The following is a 25,985-nucleotide window of genomic DNA, read 5'->3' on the forward strand; positions in this document are numbered from 1 at the left end:
ACAACTATTGGGGCAAGTTCTAATTTGAAAAATTGAATTTGAATTTGAAAATAGACACTCCTCTGTGGTTTGGGGCAGAACATCTACTTTGCGCTTAAGTTATAGTTATTAGAAATAAATTGATAAAATTTTGAATTCGGTCTCTAAATTGTATGGTGATGAATTGGGAGGACTTTAAAGTTTGAGATTTGGAACTGACTTGTGAGATTTGGCTTAGGAGTAGAGGTTTGATTATTAATTGGGTATTGTTATTGTCTCAACCCCAGACAGGCAGCATAAGATGGGAAGGATTATTCAGAGAACATCAGGAAAGGATGGAACTTGGGAAGATCTGGTAACATGGAAGAATTATTCAGGGAACATGAGAGTTGGAATTGGAACTAGTAAAAAAGAGGAACTGTGAACAGCAAGACTTCCCTTTAAGAGACCAAAGTTAGCATACTAAAAAGTTACTCAGTGGTAAAAGGAAATTAGTTATGAGAAAGAACCCCTATGGACTGAGAGCCGAGCCAACATACTAAGGAAGAAGTACTGGAGGAGAAGTCTATTGAATTAGAAGGAGGAATAAAGAAATGGGTGTTGAGATATCAGAGTCGATGTATTTGACCGGTGGATCTAAATTGTTTGACCGTTGATAGTAAAGCGGCTTCTATTATTAAGGTGGAAAGAAATTCTCCCTAGATTCGGCATTCTTAATTGGCTTTATAATAAAATTGACAACATATGAAACTTGACTGATTAAATTTGAACAGCTGGGAATTCCACAGGAATGGAATCGTGTTATCGACCACAAAGCCGTGGAATGAGATGGGTGAGAGGGACCCTTAAACTTAAAATATTAAATTGAAGGCTGAGACTGAATTTGGTTGAATTGAAACATTCTTTATGGTTTGCTTTAACTAAGAGTCATGCCTGTAGGGAAATCTGGACTGAACCCAGCGGAAATTTATATGAGAAACCATCATCAGATATACATTAAATAACATTGTGTGAATATGGAGAGGGCTGATTAGTGTTGATCCTAGGATAGTAAAGAGTATATTATAGAACAGAATAGTAATAGGAATACAGTGATAGAGCAGAATATAGTAGATAGACAGAGTTACAGAGGAATGTATGAGAGAGCATTAGTACAAACTTGCTTTGTCCAAAGTTTTTCAGGAGATAGGTTCGACTATGGAAAGGGATGGAAGAATGGGCAACAACACAGATGGAGGGAATTCGCACCCACGAAAACTCGGGAGGTGAAGACTCATCAGACAGAAATTGTGAAGCTACGCCCATGAAAACTCGGGAATCTTGATAAGATTCTGGGAAGAAACATCATCGTCTTGTTGTTGTAAATAGATGGAGAATGAAATAGTCACACATATGTATATCTGATTATCTGATTATCTGATTATTTTGTTATCTGAAGTGATGGTTTATCATATTTGATAAAAGGAAGGAATGTTAATTCTGGCCAAATTGCAGATGCCAGGATACTAAAATTGAGTAAAGGCTTCTGGGCTGCTAGGCCATTTGGTTAATTTAAATGTGCCATGCAGAAATTGGACAAGCCTAGATAAAAGTTGCAGGAGAAGAATGGGACAGCTGCAGATTTTTACAATTGGGTATAAATTGCATGAAACGGATTGGGTAAATGCAAACCAGACATACACATTGTAAATATTGTTGCAAAGCTTTACTTTGCTAGATGTTGATTGGATTAAGTGTTGAGCCTTGTCTGGGTTTCTTGGATATCTGGGCAAATGTTGCTATGTTTGCTTCCTTCCAGAAGCTCCGTTTGAATACATTGTATTGGATACTGTATTGTTGGGTTAGGGAAATGTCTATCATGTACTGTGTGAATCGATTTCTGTTATTGGACTGTAAAGAGACCACCCCCGTATGGTTCGGCCCCTCAAGGTTCGGGGACCTATAAAAGGTGGCTCCCGCGAGGTCCTGTGTCGATCTTCTGGGAGAACGCTTGGGACTGCGTGACCTTTTGGAGGGTCTCTGCTTGCACGAGGCTAGGAGGGCTTGGACAAGCAGATACAAAGATCGAACCCATGGTGGTTAGGTATAGTAGTGGGGAACTGTTATCTTATTGACTGAAACTAGACTGGGGGGGAAGCTTAGAACGAGCTATTTACAGTCCCATCAGGTTTGTGCCAGCTTTCCTCCTGAGATTACCCACTCTCTTCATGTTTCCTTCACCTTTCTGTCCTTTTATATCCTTGATTTTCAAATAATATTCTGCTATCTTTTCAAATGAAGCATTCGTATCAATAGGCAGGTTGTAAGACATCCCAAATTCAATTTGCCATGGGGATCCTTGTGGGCAAATGTAGTTGAGGTAATGTGAGGTGTGAGCGTAGCTCCCTGGTCACTCATTGCAGTGCACCTGATTTCTTCATGGACAATTTCACGTAGGCCACTCTTCCAGCATGCGCCTCCCCCTCTTTAATTGTATATTTATTTACATTAGGCCCCTCGCCCGAACTTTGAACTGGTGGTGAGGGACTGTCCACAGCGTGTTACTTGCCCAGTTGAGATGGGTGCTTCTGGGATGCTGGGGTGTAAGCTGTTGAAGCAAGCTACCTAAAGGTAGGTAGATATTGGTGTTTGCATTGAAAAGCAAAAAATTGCAGATGCTGGAAATCTAAAATAGAAAGAGAGAATGCTGGAAACACTCAGCAGGTCAGTCTGCATCTCTACTGCCTGATAAGGCCTCGAGCTGAGTATTTCTAGCAATTCTGTCTCTGCAGATGCTGCCTGCCTTGCTGAGTACTTCCAGCATGTTTTGTTTTAATCTTTTTTTTTTTTTTGCAACTGCTGATAAACAATGTGGCAATTTGTCCCATGTTTTTTGCAGAGAAAATTTCTTCCCACCCCCCCCCACCAATTTGGAGGATTATTGGTGCTATCGTTCTTAGTTTAGTTTAGAGGTGCAGCGCAGAAACAGGCCCTTCAGCACCTGGGAAAACCCAAGGGGTCATGGGGAGAGCGTACAAACTCCATTCAAGCAGGACCTGGAATTGGACCTGGAATTGGAATCAGGACCTAGAATTGGAATCATAGAATTGTTATAGAGCAGAAGGAAGTCACTTGGTCCATTGAGTCAATTGACATAATGGCACACGAGCCATTGTCCATATCTGCAGCATACCCTGAGCTCCAGAACCCATGTTTCTACACATACACCTGGTTATACAAGACGCTGGCTTTGTCTCTTCTATTTACATTTTCCTTCACTTTTTCTCTTTAAACGCTCTCCTATATTTTCCATTGTATATCTCGGCATTCATTAAAGCTTCCACTTTTTTCTAAAACTCTATTTAATCTCCATTTAATTAAAGATTGTTCTTATAATAGTTTTGGTGGTTTACTTTAGATGACTCATCTTGTGTATGGGGCTATTTTCTGCCCCAGAACATGTGCCATTGGCATGGTGATCCAGAGCCACCCCTTCAGTTTCTGTCCAAACATCAATTGATACGACTGGTGTCCCTCCTCACCTGCCTGGCGCACAACACTAGCAATAATTCTGACATGATCCAATCCGAACTTTGCATTTCATTTCTTGTGTATTCTTTACAAAGTCTCCGGTCCTTTCTTTCCAATTTGATTGATTCCAAATAACGTAGGAATATTGGCAATACAGGCACAATCAGAGTGTGTGAGTTGGAAACACCAAAATCCATGTAAAGGGGCAGGTTAAAAACTGCTGTTAAAAGTCCATACTTAGGTCGTCTTTCACTGGAAGGTTATTCGATATTCCTCAGGTGGAGGCTGATGGAGCAGTTGGAGAACATTAAGTTTCTAACCAAATTATATCCATTTTACATTTTGCCATTGATATAGAATGGCCACACATATTGAATGGCCATTTTGTGCCTTTTGTGATTTATCACACCATGCAGGAAAAAGCAGCTTGTGTGTCTGGCCTGCTATCCACCATCCCAGAGCATCCTTCATGCTCTCTATACCACTGTGGCCACAGTGTGTGCTATCAACTGTGGTTGCTCACCTTGTTACTCCAATAGCACCTGCTGAAGACATGACCTCTACCACCCAGGAGCAGACGCATGGAAATATCTCTCTGCAGGTTCTCCACCAAGATGCATATCATCTTGACTGTGAAATATATCACTGGATCTGAATGTTGGAATTCCTTCACTAGTGTTGCAGGAGTACCTTCACCGTGTAGGCTGTGGCAGTGTAAGGCCGTTACTTAACACCTTCCTCTCGAATGCAGATAGGGATGGACAATAAATGCTGGCCTCACTGATGTCACCCACATTGTGTAAATTAGAAAAGAAACTCAGGTCCATGAAAGGAATGTTGAATGAGATGCATAACTTGTGGGGTGAGCAGGCAACATGATCACCAACATACTCATTTTCTGTAAATTCCTTTCAAACTGTTTTTCAAGTTCTTCCGAAGCTCTGTGTTAAAGTTCTTCGTAAATCTTTCTGTTCTGTTTTGGTTGTCAATAATAAGTGGTGACAGAAGGAATTTCTAAGTATTAGTTAAGGGTGTTAGCTCAACTTATGGGATAGACAGATAGGAAATGAGATCAGGGCTTGAATTCCCTTCTTGTCTCTCCATCTCAGCCGAGTACTTGGGAGGAAAAGAAAGATCTTCCCCAGAGAAATGAAAATAGAAACTGCTGACTGAGTTAAGCCATGGTACTCAGGCAGCCTCAGGAAGTCGTTACAATGGTGCAGGAAACTGGTTGAGAACAAAAGGTGCTCGAAATGCTGGAGAACTTGAATAAGGATAGAAAATGCTGGAAATACTCAGCAGGTGAGGCAGCATCAATGATGAGAGAAGGAGAGTTAACATTTCATCCGGACCTCATTGACAAAACATTAACTGTTTGCCTGTCCACTAATGTTGCCTGGCCTGCAGAGTACATGCAGCATTTCCTGTTTTTATTCCAGGAAATGAAACGTACTTATTCAATACATACATGTTTTCAGAATGCACACATGTACACATACTTGAATTCAGGTGTATTCAAGAGAGAATTAGATATAGCTCTTAGGGCTAACGGAATCAAGGGATATGGGGAGAAAGCAGGAATGGGGTACTGATTTTGGATGATCACATTCAATATAATCATGGCTGATCATCCAAAATCAGTTCCTGCTGGCTCAAAGGGCCAAATGGCCACTCCTGCACATATTTTCTATGCTATGAAACAGGTTGTTGGTCTATTGGTTTTGTTTTTTTGGTGATGCAGCATCTAAAGAGAAGAAAACATGGCTGAGAATTGGAGATGCTAAGGAGTGGGAGGCAGGTGGTGTGTTGGTGCTGAATGTGCTCCTCGGATGGGAACAGGACCATTCTTCCAGGCTGCTCCACCTATTTTCCATCCATTCCATTATAATCAGACCATTTGTCTACTGTATATGCACTTGGCATCCTATTGATGCTGGCAGGAGCCTCATTGATACTTGTGCATCGAGATTCTACGGTGCTGCCTATTCCAGGTTAGTCACAGCCAGGGCAGGAGCAGATCCAGCCCATCTTCAACCAACAAGCTTCTCCTTGTTGACTCGAGGAGAGCTGGAATTGTTCCAGGCTCCTTGCGCAAAGGATTTTATCCCTTGGTTGATCTACTCTTTAATGGCCCTGACCCTGTTCATCACCCACATGTGATCTCCAGAACTACTAATCATTGCCCATTATGTGTGAGCAGAATGCCCGACGATGAAAAAGCCATTGAAGACACCTCACTAATTTTACCCCCCCCCCCCCCCCCCCCCCCCTTGCCTCCTACCCCAGGGTTGGCTTCCTATTTACAGGGGTAAAATCCACTGTGGTACATTTCTGCTGGGACCAGGGGGAGATAGGGTTAACATGCTTTGATACTGAATATAAATGAAAGCATACCCTACCCGAAGATCTTGTTGATAATTAAAATGTGTTCAATTTTGTTTCTCGTCTAGGTACGAAAATGCTGTAAAGGATTCTACGGACCAGATTGCAAAGCCTGCCTGGGAGGTTTTCAACATCCATGTTATGGACATGGAGAAGTAAGTTCATTCTTTAAGCGCCTTGAGTATTAGAAAGGCGCTATATAAATCCCATCCATTATTATTATTATTATTATTATTCTTTCTTGAAAAAAGGGCCAGTAAAAAATTGACAAGAAATTATACTTTGGTAAGTTTTGTTAAGAGGACTGATTCAAGCTTCTGTGAGTATTTCAATTCATTGTAACTGCAAAAGGAGACTATTTGGCCCATCATGCTCTTGCTATTTTGCTGCACTCTCACTTCTCTCGATCCATTGTTTACGGTTTGAGATGGATACAGCACAGGACATGTGGACAGTTTGCACATTGCACAGCCAGTATCTGTCCAGTGCTGGAAGCTTGAGGGTCAAATTAATTTGTCTCATCAGCATTCATGTTTAAACTTCCATCCCCGTGACCCATATGACTACACAGGTAAATTCATAGTTCATAAGTTATATGAGCAGAATTAAGTAATTCGGCCCATCAAGAATTAGGCCATTCGCCATCCATTCAAGGCTGATCTATCTTTCCCTCTCAACTCCATTCTTCTGCCTTTTCCCCATAACCCCTGACACTCTTACTAATCACAAATCTGTCAATCTCTACCTTAAAAATACCCATTGACTTGGCCTCCACAGCCATCTGTAGCAATGAATTGCACAGATTCACCCCCTTTGACAAAATAAATTCCTCCTCAGTTCCTTTCTAAATGTACATCTATTTATTCTGAGGCTACGGCTTTTGCTCCTAGACTCTCCCACCAGTGGAAACATCCTCTCCACATCCACTCTATCCAAGCTCCATATCCACATATACCTCTACAGGTAGATCGTATATCAACCCTGTGTTTTGTTTGGCTCCAGGTCTCCTGCCTCAATGTTAATATTCTTATCTCTGTACTTTTATACTCAACTTTTAGTTTCCCGTAAACCTTCTGCATTCTGAACATTGCTTTGACTTCAGCCTCTTGCACCTCACCATTGCCCTTGAGGTGATGAAGCAGTGTGAGTTAGTTGGCACTATTCCAGTCTCCACGTCGGGCGGCTGTGGTTTCAAACCCCCTCTTGCAACCTGGACTCATAAATCGACATTGACACTCCATTACGGTTCAGTGTCCTGCACGTTCTGAAATGTCTTTCTCATGAAATGTTAAACCAAAACCTTGCCTGTTCTTTCAGGAGGATCTTTATAAATCTTATGCTGTTATTTTGAGAAAGAGTGGAGGATTTTTCTCTTGGCCAAAATGTGTCTGTCATTCAAAATTGCTTTGGCATTGTTGTTTGTGGGAGATTGTTGGGTATGGTTTGGCTGCTGCTCTTACTGTATTAGCAGCTACAGTGATTTGCAATATAAATGCAGGCTTTTAGACATATGGCCCCTTACTGTGGAATTCCTATTTGAAGCTTTCTCACCTCCTCACCCATTTTGCTTCTGTTCCCATGTTGTAAATGTTCCTTTGGCAAGGAAGTTCCCCGTACAATATTAATCATCCAGTCAGCTTCACCAATCCACAAAATAAGTCTTTTTTTTTCTAGCAAACACAACAATTTCAAGTCAATTAATTCTGCAGACATCCCTGAGATGTTACTGCCATTCGGTAATAGCAAGTGCAATTATTTGATAGCCGAGACAAATCTTGTTCGAAATGTCCTAAAAGAAATCTTCTAAATCTCCTAAAATGTGAGTTATGAAGGAACTAAGCAAAGTTTAGGTGCAGCACGCTGGTGCATGGTGGCGCAGCGGTAGAGTTGCTGCCTTACATTGCTTGCAGTGCCATAGGTACGGGTTCGACCCTGACAACAGGTGCTGTCTGTACAGAGTTTGTACATTAACCCTGTGACCGCATTTGTTTTCTCCGGTATCTTCAGTTTCTTCCCACACTAAAGACGTACAGGTTTGTAGGTTAAATGGCTTGATATGTGTAAATTGTTCCTAGTGTGTGTAGGATTGTGTTAATGTGTGGAGATCGCTGGTCAGAAGGGCCTGTTTCTGCGCTGTATCTCTAAACTAAACTAAACTAAATGATTGATTTTGTTTTTCCACAGTGCTCTGATGGAATAGAAGGAGATGGTACATGCAAATGCTATTCAAACTTTAAGGGAATTGCCTGTCACATTTGTTCTGAACACAATAAACACGGCCAAAACTGCACCATAGGTCAGTAAGGTACAAAAATAGCAATGTTAATAAGGATTTAAAAGAAAGAGAAAATATAACATTTCACCATTTTTGTAAAGTTTTGTCAAGTTTATTTTTGTAACTTCAGTCGTGGAAAATCCTTAAATTTATTCTAACATGACAGGTGAATTAATATAAACAAATACAATGAATATTATTTTAAGCTTGCCCATCAGGTAGAAAACTGGCAGGCTTGGTTTCTATACTTGGGCCTTTGTTACTGTCCAGTAGTTCTAATGAATGCAAAATCAAGTGGGTACAAGAGCAATGTTTCACCCAGTGTCACTAATTTCATGATGTATTAAGAGGCTGTCCCACTGTGGCGACCTAATTCGCGAGTTTAGAAGAGTTTAGGAGAGTTTGAAAAAATGTCGTGTTGAAGACCTCCTTCGACTATGTTGAAGACCTCCTACGACTATGTTGAAGACTAGCTTCGACTACCTTCGATTACCTTTGACTACCCTCGATTACCTACGAATAACATGACGACCTACTTCGACTAAACCTATGAGTAAAAAATGTATCGATTTTTTCCATGGCGACCTTTTTTTACTCGCGGGCATTTTTCAACATGTTGAAAAATACACCGCGACGTAGCTGAGGCCTCGAGTACGCAGGGACTACCCTCGAGCATGAAGGAGAGTTACAAAGACCTCCTAGGATCTCTTGTCAACCATGCTGCGAGTATGAGTCGAGGGCAAACTCGTTAGAACTCGCGGATTAGGTTGCCGCAGTGGGACAGGCCCTTCAGGTTACAACTATTAATTTTATATTTGCTAACTGCTGGGTGGCAATTCATCATTGTAACAACCATACTATAAGGTGTCAGCTTACCAGAATGGTGGTGTTACCTACAATAGTTGCACATGTGCTGATGGTGGATAATGACATTCTACTGCTGGAAGTTTATTCTATGCAAAACGAACACAGATCACATTTGATCTAAATCTCATATTTGAGTATTAAACAACAAAATACGTTGCAATCCAGAATAAAATCCAGTCATTTGGCAACTCTGTTGATAAACAGATGGTTAAATTGAGGGTGGTGCTGTTTAATCAAGCAAAGAAAAACAGAACTTGTCTCATTCTATCACTTTTTTTGACATTTATGACACTTAAAAAAAGTACTATATTTATGCGGTGCCACACACACATGCCTTTTAAAGCATTTCCAAGAAATTAGAGACTACCTTAATTATGCTGCATGAATTGTAGGAAATTATTTCTGCACAAGGTCTCACAAACAGTAATGAACTCATGAGCAGGTCATCCACTGTAGAGGTAAAGGGGAGCAGCTGGAAGAACCCAGTGTGTCAGGCAGCATCTGTGGAGGGAAGTGGACAGTCAACGTTCTAGGTCGAGACCCTTAATCTGGACTGAACATTTACATTCCTACAGTCTAGATCAAGAGGTCTCAACCCAAAACATTGATGGTCCATTTCCCCATCAGAGATGCTGTCTAACCTGCTGATCCTCCAGCTGGTCTCTTTTTGCAACACATCCCAGCTTCTGCAGTCTCTTGTGCCTCAACTACCATAATGATGTTGGTTACAGGATAAATATTACACAGGACTCCTTTGCTGTTGCTCAACAGAGCAGCATGGGATCTTTTACCTCCTTGACATAGAAGATGTAGGAGACAGGGCACAGTTTAACAATTCATCAGAAAGATGGAACAGTTTCGTATTACAGTGATGTTATGCTCAAGAGTGCATCTCTGGAGTGGGATATAAATCTGCACAGAAAAAATATGTTATTATCTCTATATATGCTAGTGTTAAAAATTATGTTCAGCATCTAAGACTCAATGATTTGGGATATTAATATAATGTACCCCTATCTACTTCGAGGTATGAAGTCCTATTTTGCTTCTTGGTTCTTTACTGGAATGTGGGTACTGCTGATAAGCCAGCATTTGATGCTCTCCCCAACTTCCATCTTGCTTGCTAATAAACATTTCAGAGGGAATGAGAACCCTATTGATGGAGCCACTTACAGATTAGATTGAGTTTAAAGATTATGGGTCCTTGAAATACATTAGATTTATAGTCTACAAGATGTCCAGTACAGACACAGGCATATCAAAGGTCCATGCCAATCATTTTGCCCACCAACACCAATTGCCACCCATTTTCCAGCATTTCACAAGGTCTGTATTCTTCTATGCCTTGCCAATTCACATCTAAATGCCTCGTAAATATGGTACCTGTATCTGATTCCAACACCTCCCCTGGCAGCACGTTCCAGATATCAATCACTCTCTCTCAGAACCCCTTTATAACTACATTAGATTTATGACCTCTTGTTTGTGATGCAGTACTCTGGGGTAAAATAAATCACTGTTTTCCTTATCTCTGCCTCTTATAATTTTGTATACCTCTTCCAGGTTATCCGTCAGCCTCATCTGTTCAGGCGATTCAAGCCCAGCCTTTCCAATCACTCCCCATAACCAACAACAACCCAGTGAATCCACTCTGCACTCTCTCCAGAGCAACCACATCCTTTCTGTTGTGCAGCCACCAAAATTATGTGCACATATTCCTATTATTGGAACAATTTGGTATTTTCATGGTTATCATTACTGTTACTAGTCCTTTTTAACCCCCCCCCCCCCCCCCCCCCTCTAGTTTAATGAATGTGATCAGGTACTGTTTAAGAAAGAACTGCAGATGCTGGAAAAATCGAAGGTAGGCAAAAATGCTGGAGGAACTCAGCGGGTGAGGCAGCATCTATGGAGAGAAGGAAATAGGTGACGTTTCGGGTCGAAACCCTTCTTCAGACTGATGTCGGGGGGGGGGGGAAGAAAGGAAGAGGCGGAAACAGTAGGCTTGTGGGAGAACTGGGAAAGGGAAGGAGGGAGAAAGCAAGGACTATCTGAAATTAGAGAAGTCAATGTTCATACTGCTGGTGTGTAAACTACCCAAGCTAAATGTGAGGTGCTGTTCCACCAATTTGCACTGGGCCTCACTCTGACAATGGAGGAGGTAGGTCAGGTACTGAGATCAGCTAACACCATTGTAACAAAAAGCTGACTTGCTGAGGAAATTGTGTTCAGAAAGTTATCTGAGAGTTGGTTGAGATGCTAGTAATTTTCTATGGTGATTTATATCCCACTTTGAGATAAGTGAAAGTGGGAGGGATATTTGAGACAGTGGAGTTTATGTTGGGGATAAAAGTAATATCACACATTGTCAAGATACAGAAGACTTAAACAAGCATTAGTAAATGGGATTGAACAGCTGGGTACTTGATAATTTTATTTAGTTTAAGATTCCGCATTGAAACAGGCCCTTCGACACACCAAGTCTGTGCTGACCAATGATCACCAATACACTAGTTATATCCTGTACACTAGGGATAATTTACAGAAGCCAATTAATCTACAAACCTGTACGTCTTTGGAGTGTGGGAGGAAACCAGTGCACCTGGGGAAAACCCACCTGGTCACAGGGACAACGTACAAATTCTGTAAAGACAGCACCCGTAGTCAGGATTGAACCAGGTTCACTGACGCAGTAAGGCAACAACTGCACCACCACGCCACCCTCTTATTTGACCTGTCATGCAATGAAGCAGCCCACTCATCACGATTTAAAGGATAAAAAGTGTGTTTGATATATTACATTACTGGAGACTTCAATGAAAGTTATTCTGTTGCCCCGTACAGACAGCACCAGTAGTCAGGATTGAACCCAGGTCTCTGGAATTGTGAGGTAGCAACTCTACCATTGCACTACTGTGCTAAAACTGATTTGCATGGACATGGTGGATCAGAGGGCTTGTTTCTATGCAGTATGAATCTGAGACTCTTTATCCTGTACAGGATGACGAAGAAGGATTTTTAGACAATTTAGACCCGGCTGAAGGGTTGAGGACAACAATTCTGATGTAGAGTTGGATCTCATTCATAAATACATGAAATCTGATGTCAGTAGGAACAAGTACCAGAGACGTAGGTTGCGACAGAGGACTGACACAATGTATTTGGGCATGGACGGTAGTGATTTCACGTGGTACTCTGCTTATGGGCCTGTCCCACTTAGATGATTTTTTAGGCGACTGCAGGAGACTCGCGGGTGGTTGCCTGGAGGTCCTAGTGGGTTGCCTTCATGGTCGTGAGGAGTTCCCGCATTCTGGGCCTCATTATGTTCGCTGCAAATTTTTCAACATGTTGAAAAAATAGGGGTGACCAGAATGAAGCCGCCATGGAGAGTAGTGAGAATTCTCGTGATGTAAGTGGGTCGCCAGGAGGTCCTAGTGGGTTGCCAGGAGGTCTAGAGTTCTCGTAGGTTGTAGCCGGTGCTGACCGGTGAATTTCATTGGCAAAAAAAAACAGAAGCAGTAGTTTTCAGAACCAAGGATAACCGACCGGTAATGTTAAATGTCCGCCGAGCTTCACAGCCGTGTATCTCTGGCTTCTTAAAAGTAAGGATGATGGCATAACATGATCACAGATGTAATAGGTGTCGTTTTACAATTTTGATAAGTGCTATTTGGATACTGCAACAAAAGCAAAACCGATTGAAAGGATTCAAACATGATGTTTTGCAGAAACAGGGTTGTTTTTTTTGAGGAGGAGGTTGATGGTAGCAAATGTGAAGGAGAGGGACAATGTCCCTGAGTAGAGAGAATGCAAGCGTGCCGAATGAGAGCTTTGAGACTTGTCTTTGTATTTCTTCCTTTGCAGACTGCCCTTGCTTGCACGGCATTTGTGATAACAGACCTGAAAACTCTGGCATTTGCCAGCCTGGCACGTGCATGGAGGGATTCACAGGCACATTCTGTGACCAGAAGACCGAGCCATGTGGCCCATATAGTTTATCTCAGTATTGTCATGCATTTGCCGTGTGTGAATACCACAATGATACAGCCAGGTAAGAAAACCAAGAATTACAAAGAACAAATTTCACTTTGATATTTTCAGTCATTAAATTAAAGTAAATTTTTTTTTAATGACTTGCATTTAGGTAGAGTGTTTCATACTTGAGAGCCTTAGACAACTGAACTAATTATTTTTAAAGAGTCATAGAACGATACAACAAAAAAGGTCCTTCGGCCCAAGTCGTCCATGCTCGCCCAGATGCTTGTCCCATCTGCCCATATTTGATCTATATCCCTCTAAGCACTTACTATCCATGTAGTTATCCAAATACCTTTGAATTTCTTTTAGCTTAGTTTAGAGATACAGCGCGGAAACAGGCCCTTCGGCCCAGCGAGTCCGCGCCGACCAGTGATTCCCAGCACACTAACTCTATCCTAAACACACTCGGGACAATTTACAATTATGCCAAGCCAATTAACCTGCAAACCTGTCAGGCACGTGCCGCCAGGGTGGGCAAGGGAGGCACTGCCTACCCTGACTAAAATTATGAAATGGTAATTATTAAATATAAATAGTAAAGGCATGGGAGAATTATGCCTAACTAAGAGATCGATCTCTTAGGTAGGCATAATTCTCCGTGCCTTTCAACCGCAGTACTTGTAACACGCAAAGGTCTGTGCAGCCCACCTGCCGTCAGCGCTGCTTTTCAAATATGGATTGTCATTATTTTAAGAGTATCTTAGGACACAAAGAAAGAAGAATGGAGTTCGTGTACCAATAATGTGGTAAGTACATTTCTTGGTGCTTTATGTTTTTAAATACCGTATTTCCCGGGGTGGGGGGAGCTCCTTTCACAGTGTTTGGGGAGTCTGGCCTGGGGTAAAGTTGCGGGGAGGGCAGGAGCGTTGTGAAGGAGAGGATCGGGGCCAGTAACCCATTTGCGACGTTCCGGGCACGGAGCCACCGCATTGTGGCTGGGGAATGAATTAGCTCGAGTGGCTGCGAGTGGCCGCCGGGACTGGACAGCCCTTTCTGCCGGCCCCCGCTCACCTCTGGTAGTGCTCTCCGTCTGAAAACCTCTCTCCTGCCGCTCGCCAGCCTCACTCATGTCAGCTGCTTCCCGTAAATCCTTAAATTCCAACAGCGCGCTCAAGGGACCAATTGAGGTTACTCAGCTGTCGGAATTTAGGGATTTGCGGGAAGCGGCTGACATGAGCGAAGCCGGCGAGTGGCAGGTGAGAGGTGTTCAGTTGGAGAGCACTGCCAGAGGTGAACGGGCTGGCAGAAGGTGCTGAAGTGGCAGCCGGTTCTGCTGTCCGGTCCCGGCGGCCGCTCGCAGTCACCCGAGCTGCTTCCCTCCCCGGAAGTGGCGGCCAGTTCTGCTGTCTGTGCCTGGAGCGCTGCAGCAGCGGTGAGTGAGTTACTGACATGATCTTCGACCCCCTCCTTCTCAACACTCCTGCCTTCCCCACATCTTTAACCCCTGGCACAAACTCTGCACACGCTGTGAAAGGAACTCTCCCTCCAATTGATCCCTTGAATTAGTATTGTCATTCAATAAGATGACAACTGATTCAACTTATTTTGGTGAGCTCCCGCTTTTCCCACCATCACTCCACCTGCCTTCATCCTCCATCCCCCACCCATTCAGTAATTAAAAAATGAAGGAGATTTAGAAGCCTTGGGCAAATTGAATTGTTAATTATATTTATTTTATATTTTTACGGAGAGAACAATCTGTGCATGCGCGGTTTAAGAATGTTTTTTAAAACCGACTGACTGCCTTGAGTAATCACTCACGGCATGCGCCTGAAACCTGTGTCGGAAAGAACTGCAGATTCTGGTTTAAATTGAAGGTAGACACAAAATGCTGGAGTAACTCAGCAGGACAGGCAGCATCTCTGGCGAGAAGGAATGGGTGACGTTTCGGATCGAGGCCCTTCTTCAGACTGATGTCAGGGGAGTGGGCGGGACAGAGATAGAATGTAGTCGGAGACAGTAAGACTGGTGGGAGAACTGGGAAGGGGGAGGGGATGGAGAGAGAGGGAAAGCAAGGGCTATTTGAAGTTAGAGAAGTCAATGTTCATACCGCTGGGTGTAAGCTACCCAAGCAAAATATGAGGTGCTGTTCCTCCAATTTGCATTGTACCTCACTCTGATAATGGAGGAGGCCCAGGACAGAAAGGTCAGATTGGGAATGGGAGAGGGTTAAAGTGCTGAGCAACTGGGAGATCAGATAGGTTTAGGCGAACTGAGCGGAGGTGTTCAGCGAAACGATCGCCAAGCCTGTGCTTGGTCTCGCCGATATACAGGAGCTGACACCTGGAACAGTGGATACAGTAGATGAGGTTGGAGGAGGTGCAAGTGAACCTCTGCCTCACCTGGAAAGACTGCTTGCATCTCTTGTGGTTGCAGGGGAAAGTACCTGGGGAGGGCGTGGTTTGGGTGAGAAGGGACGAGTTGACCAGGGAGCTGCGGAGAGAACGGTCTCTGCAGAAAGCTGAAAGGGGTGGAGATGGGAAGATGTGGCTAGTAGTGTGATCCCGTTTGAGGTTGCGAAAATGTTGGATGATTATATGCTGTATACGACGGCTGATGGTTTGGAAGGTGAGGACAAGGGGAACTCTGTCCTTGTTACGAATGAGGTAGAGGGGTAGCAGAGCGGAGCGATGGGATATCGAAGTGAACACCAGGCAATGGATTGAAATTCTTGCTTTTAAAAAAAAAAACTTGTCAATTCCACACCAGTAGCGGACTCTTCCCTTTGTAACTGTATGAAAGTTTGGGATCCCAGGGAAAATATTAGCAAACCTGTGGGTCCATGCATGCTGATGATGGAGCATGAACCTCCATAATTTCCCAGTGGAGCTTCCTTGCTGGAATTTTAATCACTCCATAAATTTCACTGGCTGTGAGGAAGATAAATTACAGGGTATTTACTATAATTTTCAAATAATTGAGTTAATTTGAATGCCCTTTGTTATTTTCTATTTTTTGAATGTATAGAACTATAGTTTTGTTGTGCAGCAAGATGAAGTCAGCTGGTTCTTCAGATGTGTGCAGGGTTCAAGTAAAGTAATTGTCATTCACATTTCATTACTGTTTCTCAATAGTCCTACAAATGACTCACTTTTCAGTGCACATTTAGTTCACTGAGTCTACCCTACAATCTGTGGCTGCAAGCTGAACACCTTCTTTAATGGCATTGACCGCAGAGGAAACTGGCCAACTGGCGTCACTTAAATAGAACACTATTTCTGTTGCTATCGGATGTTTCTCAAAAATGGGCATTGAGAGGGGCATGGGCATGTCAGGCAAAATGTCCAAATGTGCATAAATTTGAATCCATGGAGTGGGAGAAACGGAGGAGAGCAGCAATTGACTGTAAAAATACATCGATTGGCTGGCGGAATGGGGAGAAAATATAAGCAAAGTTCCACAGTTCCAATGGATTGGAACTACAACAGACAGTGGGTTCCAAAGCACGACTACTCTCAGAGACATCCCACTGGTATATTTTGCCCCAAGCTTCATGTGCGTGCCTCTGGACCTTTACCCATCTGCCAATGGTAATGGCGTCTCCTATTTACTGTATCCAAACCCGTTTTGATCTTGTACACACTATCCTCGTCCTACATGGAGAATGGTCCCATCTCTCCACCCTAACCTTCGAGCAGAAGTCTCTCATCCACACAGCCATTCTTGGAAATTGTCTTTGTATTGTGACCTCCATTGTGACCTCACTTGCATTTTGCCCAGGCTCAATGAAACTTGCCTGCTTTTCTGCTGCTTTTATGAATCCCAGGATTGTTATGCCGCTGCAAGTAAGAATATCATTGTTCCGTTGTCGGTACACATGACAATTAAACACTCTTGACTCCAGACGTGTGTGGTTTATTATCCATTCTCTCAATGAGCCCTCAAGGGTTGATACACAGGTACACTTGAGTCTCTCTATTCCTGCAGACTCTTTGGAACAGTGCAATGGCACCTACTTTTTCTCCCCTTATACTTTCCACAAAATGAGTGAATTTGCGCTTCCTTTTGTCATATTTCTTCATCATATTCAGCCAGTCCATCAAGGTCTCTATACGGTCTATTACCACTTCTCCCTCGCTGCTTCTCCCACTCCATGGTTTTTGCTTTATGCGGATTTGGAAATTTTCCCTCACGCACTCGCGTCCTTTCAGTGGCCATTTCAGAGAAACAGCCATTAAGGTTCCAATTGTCTGACTTCCTTAGCAGTCAATGCCATTAAAGAGGAAGCCAAACTAGCGGTCATAGTTTGCAGCATAAACGTGGTGAACTAAATATCCACGGCTAAATTTCACTGGAAGATGGTGTGAATTGGATATAATGCAAGATCTCTATTACTGGAAATATGTGTTTCACAATCATATCCAGAAGGATTATTATCTTTACATCCATACTAATCTGCCCTTGTTGACATGTTCGAGATTCTCACTCTTTAAACCTATTGGGGGACATTTTAACTCCCAATGAGATGTGCTGGTTCAGGTGAGAGGTTAAAAAGCTAATGATCTGAAACATGTACACACCTTGTGTCAAGTTTACACATTCCTTTGTTAATGGTTCCAGTATGCTCTGAAGAGGTGGAATTGGGCATTTAACTGTGTGGATAAGGCTGCATGCATTCAATTTATAAGTGATTCTATTTTTAACACATTTGGTCAGTTTTCTGTGGATAGCAAACCTGACCGGTGCGAAAAGATACTGTTCCATCAGGGACTGGATTGTTTTTAGTATTATGTGTGAAATGTTTTAAATTTCATGTGCGATGCTCCGCTATTTCCTGGGAAACGTCTTTTCATTTTGCACTGTACAACTGTTGCTTGCAAGATGACAATGAAGGTTGATTGATTGATTGATTGAGTGGATTGTTTGCCTAAACATTACCAGTAGTGCTATTTATAGGCAAAGCAAAACTATCACCTCCAGATCCAGTGTGCTTACCAGTAAAGCCCTTCTATTAGTGAAACTCTCTGTCAACTGTTTGCTCCTCACTAGCTCATAGAAACATGGAAAATAGGTGCAGAATTAGGCCATTCGGCCCTTCGAGCAGGCACTGCCATTCAATATGATCATGGCTGATCATCCCTGTTCCTGTTTTCTCCCCATATCCCTTCTTTCCATTAGCCCCAAGAGCTATATCTAACTCTCTCATGAATACATCCAGTGAATTGGCCTCTGCCTTCTGTGGCAGAGAATTCCACAGATTCATAAATCTCTGGCTGAAAAAGTTTTTCTTCATCTCAGTCCTAAATGGCCCACCCCTTATTCTTAAACAGTGACCCCTGGTTCTGGACTCACCCAACATCGGGAACATTTTTCCTGCATCTAGCCTGTCCAATCCCTTAAGAATTTTATATGTTTCTATAAGATTCCCTCTCATCCTTCGAAATTCCAGTAAATATACTGTAAGCCCAGTCAGTCCATTCTTTCATCATATGTCAGTCCCGCCATCCTGGGATTTAACCTGGTGAATCTATGCTGCACTCCCTCAATAGCAAGAATGTCCTTCTTCAAATTAGGAGACCAAAACTGCACACAATACTCCAGGTGCGGTCTCACTAGGGCCCTGTACAACTGCAGTAGGACCTCCCTGCTCCTATACTCAAATCCTCTCGTTATGAAGGCCAACATGCCATTAGCTTTCTTCACTGCCTGCTGTACCTGCATGCTTACTTTCAGTGACTGATGTACAAAGACACCTAGGTCTCATTGCATCTCCCCTTTTCCTAATCTGCCTTCTTGTTCTTGCCACCAAAGTGAATAACCTCACATTTATCCACTTTATACTGCATCTGCCATGCATCTGCCCACTCACCCAACCTATCCAAGTCACCCTGCAGCCTCATAACATCCTCCTCGCAGTTCACACTGCCACCCAGCTTTGTGTCATCTGCAAACTTGCAGATGTTACATTTAATTCCCTCGTCTAAATCGTTAATATATATTGTAAATAACTGGGGTCCCAGCACCGAGCCTTGCAGCACCCCATTAGTCACTGCCTGCCATTCTGAAAAGGACCTGTTGATTCCTACTCTTTGCTTCCAGTCTGCCAACCAGTTCTCTATATATGTCAATACCCTACCCCCAATACCATGTGCTCTAATTTTGCACACTAATCACTTGCGTGGGACCTTGTCAAAGGCTTTTTGAAAGCCCAGATACACAGATAGTCAAGCATGATTTCCCCTTGGTAAATCCATGTTGACCTAGACCGATCCTGTCACTGCTTTCCAAATGTGCTGCTATAACATCTTTAATAATCGACTCAGGCATCTTCCCCATTACCAATGTCAGGCTAACCTGTGTTTTCTCTCTCCCTCCTCTCTTTAAAATGTGGGGTTACATTAGCTACCCTCCAATCCACAGGAATGGATCCAGAATCTATAGAACATTGGAAAATGATCACCAATGCATCCACGATTTCTGGGGCCATCACCTTTACTCTGGGATGCAGACCATCAGGCCCTGGGGATTTATCTGCCTTCAGTCCCAACAGTTTACCCAACACCATTTCACGACTAATGTGAATTTCCTTCAGTTCCTCAGTCATGCTAGATCCTCGGTCCCCTAGTATTTCTGGAAGACAGAACCAAAGTACTTGTTTAACTGGTCTACCATTTCCTTGTTTCCCCATTATAAATGCACCTGTTTCTGTGAGGAACCTACATTTGTCATCACTAATCTTTTCCTCTTCACATATCTAAAGAAGCTTTTACAGTCAGTTTTTATATTCCCCGCAAGCTTTCTTTCATGCTCTATTTTACCTCTCAATTAACCCCTTTGTCCTCCTCTGTTGAATTCTAAATTTCTCCCAGTCCTCCTGTTTGCTGCTTCCTCTGGCCAATTTATATGCCTCTTCCTTGGATTTAACACTACCCCTAATTTCATAATTAGGGTCACTGCAATTGACCAATCAGGCCATGCCTGTACTCCTGAGGACTTCCCACCAAGTGATGAGGGCCACTGTTGATCACCATTTCTCCATCCATCACGCAACCCGCCCCACCAGAGCCAGCAACATATCCCACAACAAGTGTACTCTTCATCCCCATGAACCCTGCTCTGAGCTCAGCAGTGACCTCACCCTGCAAGTGTTCCTGCCTGATCAGCCATTGATCCATTGATCTGGTTGACTGCAGAGAATGAGGGTAAAATACATCCCACTGTTTAAATCTGCAGTAACTCAGCGGGGCAGGCAGCATCTCTGGAGAGAAGGAATGGGTGACGTTTCGGGCCGAGACTGGTTCTGAAGAAGGTTCACGAGATTAATTCCTGGGATGGCGGGACTGTCATATGTTGATAGAATGGAGCGGCTGGGCTTGTATATTCTGGAATTTAGAAGGATGAGAGGGGATTTTATTGAAACATATAAGATTATTAAGGGTTTAGACACGCTAGAGGCAGGAAACATGTTCCCGATGTTGGGGGAGTCCAGAACCAGGGGCCACAGTTTATGAATAAGGGGTAGACCATTTAGAACAGAGATGAGGAAAAACTTTTTCACCCAGAAAGTGGTAAATCTGTGGGATTCTCTGCCTCAGAAGGCGGTGGGGGTCAATTCTCTGGATGCTTTCAAGAGAGAGTTAGATAGAGCTCGTAAAGATAGCGGAGTCAGGGAATATGGTGAGAAGGCAGGAATAGGGTATTGAATGTGGATGATCGGCCATGATCGCAGTGAATGGCGGTGCTGGCTCGAAGGACCGAATGGCCTACTCCTGCGCCTCTTGTCTATTGTCTATTGAAACATCACCCATTCCTTCTCTCCAGAGTTGCTGCCTGTCCCACTAAGTTACACCAGCATTTTGTGTCTATCCCCAGTGTAAACCAGCATCTGCAGTTCCTTCGTACACATTAAATCTGCAGTACATTTGAGCCACATGTCCATGCAGGTAGCAATCCCCAGGAGGAAAGGGCGTGCTTTCTTTGAAAGAGTGGATCCAATATCCTGGGAAATCCAAGATAATTTGTTTCAAATAAGCTATAAATGTAATCTTTTTGCCTTCTCCCTAGATGTCGATGTAAGAATGGATATAAAGGTGATGGAATTTCCTGTCAAGTTGAGGATCTTTGTAAAACTCCTTATCGTGGAGGATGTGCTGAGAATGTGAGCAAGACCACCATTCTGTTGTTTGTCTAATCCAATATTAGATCCACCAGCTTGTAGTTATGAGGCATTCTCAAGGTGTCAACAAAGGGTACAGGATGCAGAGATAAGGTGGATTTGAGTATAGGAGCAGGGAGGTTCTACTTCAGTTGTACAGGTGAGACCACACCTGGAGTATTGCGTACAGTTTTGGTCTCCTAATTTGGGGAAAGACATTCTTGCCATAGAGGGAGTACAGAGAAGGTTGACCAGACTGATTCCTGGGATGTCAGAACTTTCATATGAAGAAAGACTGGATAGACTCGGCTTGTACTCGCTAGAATTTAGAAGATTGAGGGGGAATCTTATAGAAACGTACAAAATTCTTAAGGGGGTGGACAGGCTAGAAGCAGGAAGATTGGTCCCGATGTTGGGGAAGTCCAGGACAAGGGGTCACAGTTTAAGGATAAGGGGGAAATCTTTTAGGACCGAGATGAGAAAAACATTTTTCACACAGAGTGTGGTGAATCTGTGGAATTCTCTGCCACAGAAGGTAGTTGAGGCCAGTTCATTGGCTATATTTAAGAGGGAGTTAGATGTGGCCCTTGTGGCTAAAGGGATCAGGGGGTATGGAGAGAAGGTAGGTACAGGATACTGAGTTGGATGATCATCCATGATCATATTGAATGGCGGTGCAGGCTCGAAGGGCCGAATGGCCTACTCCTGCACCTATTGTCTATGTTTCTAAGGTGAGGCAAGAATCATTAAGCGACGTTTGGGACTAAAAACGAATCTGCTGCGGAGGTAAGGGGGCAGGTATGAAAAGAGTCAAAGTTATGGAGTTATTGAGTCACAGAACATAGAAACAGACCCTTTGGCCCATCACATCATCCCAACCATCTATACTAATTACAGTCATTAACATTTAGTCAGTGGCCTACTTGCAAGTGAGGGATAGTATTTCGCAATGTTGGGGTTCAGGAGATATTGATGGTCGTGTGGATGTGGAATGAACCCCAGTGAGGGACAGGGTGTGTTTGGGGATGGTTTGGTCAAGTTGTAATTGGATACAAAGAAATTGGTGATAAGGGCATTTGAGCCGGGTTAAAGATAGAAGCTGAGTTGACAATAAACATTCTTGACGAGTGTCGCCACCTATAGGGTGCCGACGAAGTTTCAAAGTATTCATTATAGTCCGCAATGGTCCTCCTTTGTTCTCGGCAGCCCCCCCCCGGATTGGAGCTGTTGGTGCCCAGTTGGCAGGGGATCGGTGCCGTGCCAGAGTACGGTAATGATTGCTGGGAATCAGATGAGTGGATCATTTGGGGTACTAGAAGGATCAAGGAATCAGAAGTTCAAAACATTGGATGGATCTGGGAGTCGTTTGGGGATCATGGGTTTTGGTGGGGAGGGGCCAGTTACATAAGATTGAAACAAAATGCTGGAGTTACTCAGCGGGTCAGGCAACATCTATGGCAAAAAGGAATAGACTTCAGATGAGAACCTTTCTTCAGACTCGAGTTACATAGTGAGGCGATACGGTAAACCCTCGCAATAATGGACCTCTATCTATGGATTTTGGTTGTAGCGGACCGAGACTCCTGGTGTACTGTCCCACCCCCCCCCCTCCCACTTCCGCCAGGTACCCAGACAGCTGGCGGCATGTGGCGGGAGCTTCTGGTTGCGGGGGCGGAGAGAGCGTGCAGGTTGAAGGCAGTGTGAGTACTGGGCCCGTTCCTAGCGCCCAGTGTAGGGCCGGGGGCTCTGCAGCTCCCTGGCCTGTCAATTCCCATTTGTTTAAACCCCCAATGCCAAGGTTCTTCCCTCCTGACCTTGGGTTCAACTTTACCCCATCACTCCGTTATAGCGGATAATCGGCAATAATGGACACAACGCCTCCACCCTACGTGGCCCGTCGTAACGAAGGTTTACTGTACCCAAAAGTTTAATGGTTAATTCAAATCCTTAAATCTCCCTGAACTTCTCATCACATCAGCCATCTACACGTGTGCACACATCAATACTCTTCCCATATCTCCCCAAATTTTGACAGGATTTGTACAAAAACAAATATTTTTACAAGCAATCTCCATAGAACCAGACTATTTGTACTTTCTTTCATTATTCGGACTATTTGGAACATGATATTCCTTCTATATTTGTAGCACCAAAATGAAGCACAGTATTTTGAAAACAAAAGTTGGGATTTCTTTTGTAATCTCCTTTTTACATAATATTTAGCTTGGCATGTGGTGCAAATTGAGACTGTTGTGGTTACGTTGGCCCAATGTGTGCATGCTTTGAACTTTGTTATTTCTATTAAGTTCTGGGCTATTTGATAGCAATCTGTTCTGCCATCTACAAATGGAGTAAATGCTCCAGATTTAAAACTAACGTTAACAGCTCCTGACAATTGTGGTGAGGCTCTGTAATCCCTGGAGTTCCTTCAGCTGACATCAGAAACTGATAATCTAACTGAACATAAAGAAGGGTTACCGTGTTAGCCAAAGGAATTGTTCAGCATCCTTTACAAGTGTTTTTTTTTAAATTACAGGCAGAATGTTTTAATCTAGGTCCTGGGAATGTGACCTGCCTATGTAACACTGGATGGACTGGCGATGGGCGAGACTGCATTGAAATAAATGAATGCTTATTGAGCTCACGAGGAGGATGTGACGAAAATGCTGACTGTCAATATATTGGTCCCGGACAGGTACCACTTTGTTAAGCTTCCCCCTTGTTTTGCAATAGGCGTGAGATGGATAGTCTGATCAAAACATTGTATTGGATGCTAGTGAAGGTCAAAGTATTTGCATCTGTAGAGGACAGTGAAATATGTATGAATGAATGGGGGAACAGAGCCTCGGGTTACCCCGCCCAGGGTTACAGAGATCAGATAAAACATAGAAACAGAGAAAATAGGTGCAGGTGTATGCCATTCGACCCTTTGAGCCAGTGCCGCCATTCAATATGATTATGGCTGATCATCCAAAATCATTACTCCGTCCCTGCTTTCTCCCCACATCCCTTGATTCCGTTAGCCTGAAAACTCTATATATAAACATCCAGTGAATTGGCCTCCACTGCCTTCTGTGGCAGAGAATTCCACAGATGCACAACTCTCTGGCTGAAAAACATTTGGAGCCAGGGTTGGAGATTGCTGGTGTCAGTGTATGATGCCATGTGGCTTCATGGATGGGGGGGGGGGGGTCCATTTCTTCAGCACAAGTAAAGATGACGTGTGCAGGCCAGCCACAACAGCCTGGGGCTGCACCGTAGCACATCAGTAGAGTTGCTGCCTTACAGTGCCAGAGATCCGGGTTCGATCCTCTCTACGGGTACTGTCTGATTGGAGTTTGTACAAGAATGATCCCAAGAATGTTTACAAGAATGATTCCAGGAATGAGTGGGTTAACATATGATGAGCATTTGACAGCACTTTGCCTGTACTCACTGGAGTTTAGAAAAGTGAGGGGCGACCTCATTGAAACATATAGAATAGCGAAAGGCTTGGATAGAGTGGATGTGGAGAGGATGTTTCCACTAATGGGAGAGTCTAGGACTAGTGATCATAGCTTCAGAATTAAAGGACATTCTTTTAGGGAGGAGATGAGGAATTTCTTTAGTCAGAGGATGGTGAATCTGTGGAATTATTTGCTACAGAAGGCTGTGGAGGCCAAGTCAATGGATATATTTAAAGCAGAGATAAATAGATTTGTGATTAGTACAGGTGCCAGAGGTTGTGGGGAGATGGCAGGAATGGTGTTCGGAGAGATAGATCAGCCATGATTAAATGGCAGAGTAGACTTGATGGGCTGAATGGCCTAATTTTGCTCCTATCACTTATGACCTTATGTGCGTTCTCCCTGTGGCCGTGTGGGTTTTCTCTGGGTGCCCCGGTTTCTTTCCATACCCCAAAGACATATAGGTTTGGAGGTTAATTGGCTTGGGTAAAAATAGTGAATTGTCTCTGGTGTGTAGGATAGTGCTAGTGTATGGAGATCGCTGATCAGCGTGGACTGTGTGGGTCTCCCTGTATCTCTAAACTAAACTAAACTAAACCTTGTGGAAAACCACCAGAGGTCTGGTTTTGGGCTGATAGTCCATATCTCTGAACATTAAGCCACAAAATCACGTTTCACCCCAGGCTGCAGTTACATAAAGTGTGCAATTTTACACTGACCCAGCCAAGCGATGGGAGCTTTGTCCACCACTGGAGGTCAAGAATTTCACTCACTACTTTTTGCATGTAAATGTTTGGCTTCTAAATGTGAAAGACATGTTCCCTTTAAACCAACCCACTCAAAGTGAGCAGGTTAGTTTAAAGTCAAGGTGGCCATATGTTTAATTTTGATCAATTTCCCTCCTGGGATAAATAAAGTTGTATCGTATCGTATTGTATTGTATATGTGGCTTCTGCTATTTCTTTCCCTATTACCCTCAAGGTGCTTGGATATATTCTGGCATTTTATCCTCCTTTTGTTCAATGGCGTCTGAGTGGTGCTCCAGGTAGTGCAGCTGCCTCACAGCTCTAATATCTCAGCTTTGATTTTGATCCTCAGAGCTGTCTGTGTGGTGTTTAAACCTTCTCCTTGTGACTCTGTGTGTCCACCCCAGTTGCTCCAGTTTCCTTCATCATTCCAAAGACAATTTGGTTGTTAGATTAGGTAGACAAAAATGCTGGAAAACTTAGCGGGTGCAGCAGCATCTATGGAGCGAAGGAAATGGACAACGTTTCGGGCCGAAACCCTTCATCAGACTGATGGAGGGTGGGGTGGGGGGGGGGGGGGGGGGGTGCGGGGAGAAGAAAGGAAAAAGGAAGAGGAGGAACCAGAGGGCTGAGGGAGAGCTGAGGAG

At 43.5% G+C, this 25,985-nt stretch overlaps 1 protein-coding gene across 2 annotated transcripts in view; it reads left to right on the forward strand.

Moving 5' to 3' along the window:
- Window positions 1–25,985, forward strand: part of stab1 (stabilin 1) — a 245,543-nt gene that overhangs the window by 95,395 nt on the left and 124,163 nt on the right. For both annotated transcript variants that reach the window (XM_033037289.1, XM_033037290.1), the window contains exons 21-25: window positions 5,940–6,026; window positions 8,056–8,167; window positions 12,878–13,064; window positions 21,056–21,149; window positions 23,683–23,841. In XM_033037289.1, coding sequence (XP_032893180.1) covers window positions 5,940–6,026; window positions 8,056–8,167; window positions 12,878–13,064; window positions 21,056–21,149; window positions 23,683–23,841 — 639 coding nt within the window. The remainder of the gene's footprint in view (window positions 1–5,939; window positions 6,027–8,055; window positions 8,168–12,877; window positions 13,065–21,055; window positions 21,150–23,682; window positions 23,842–25,985) is intronic.

Source organism: Amblyraja radiata, chromosome 18, assembly GCF_010909765.2.
Source record: "Amblyraja radiata isolate CabotCenter1 chromosome 18, sAmbRad1.1.pri, whole genome shotgun sequence".
NCBI lineage: Eukaryota > Metazoa > Chordata > Chondrichthyes > Rajiformes > Rajidae > Amblyraja > Amblyraja radiata.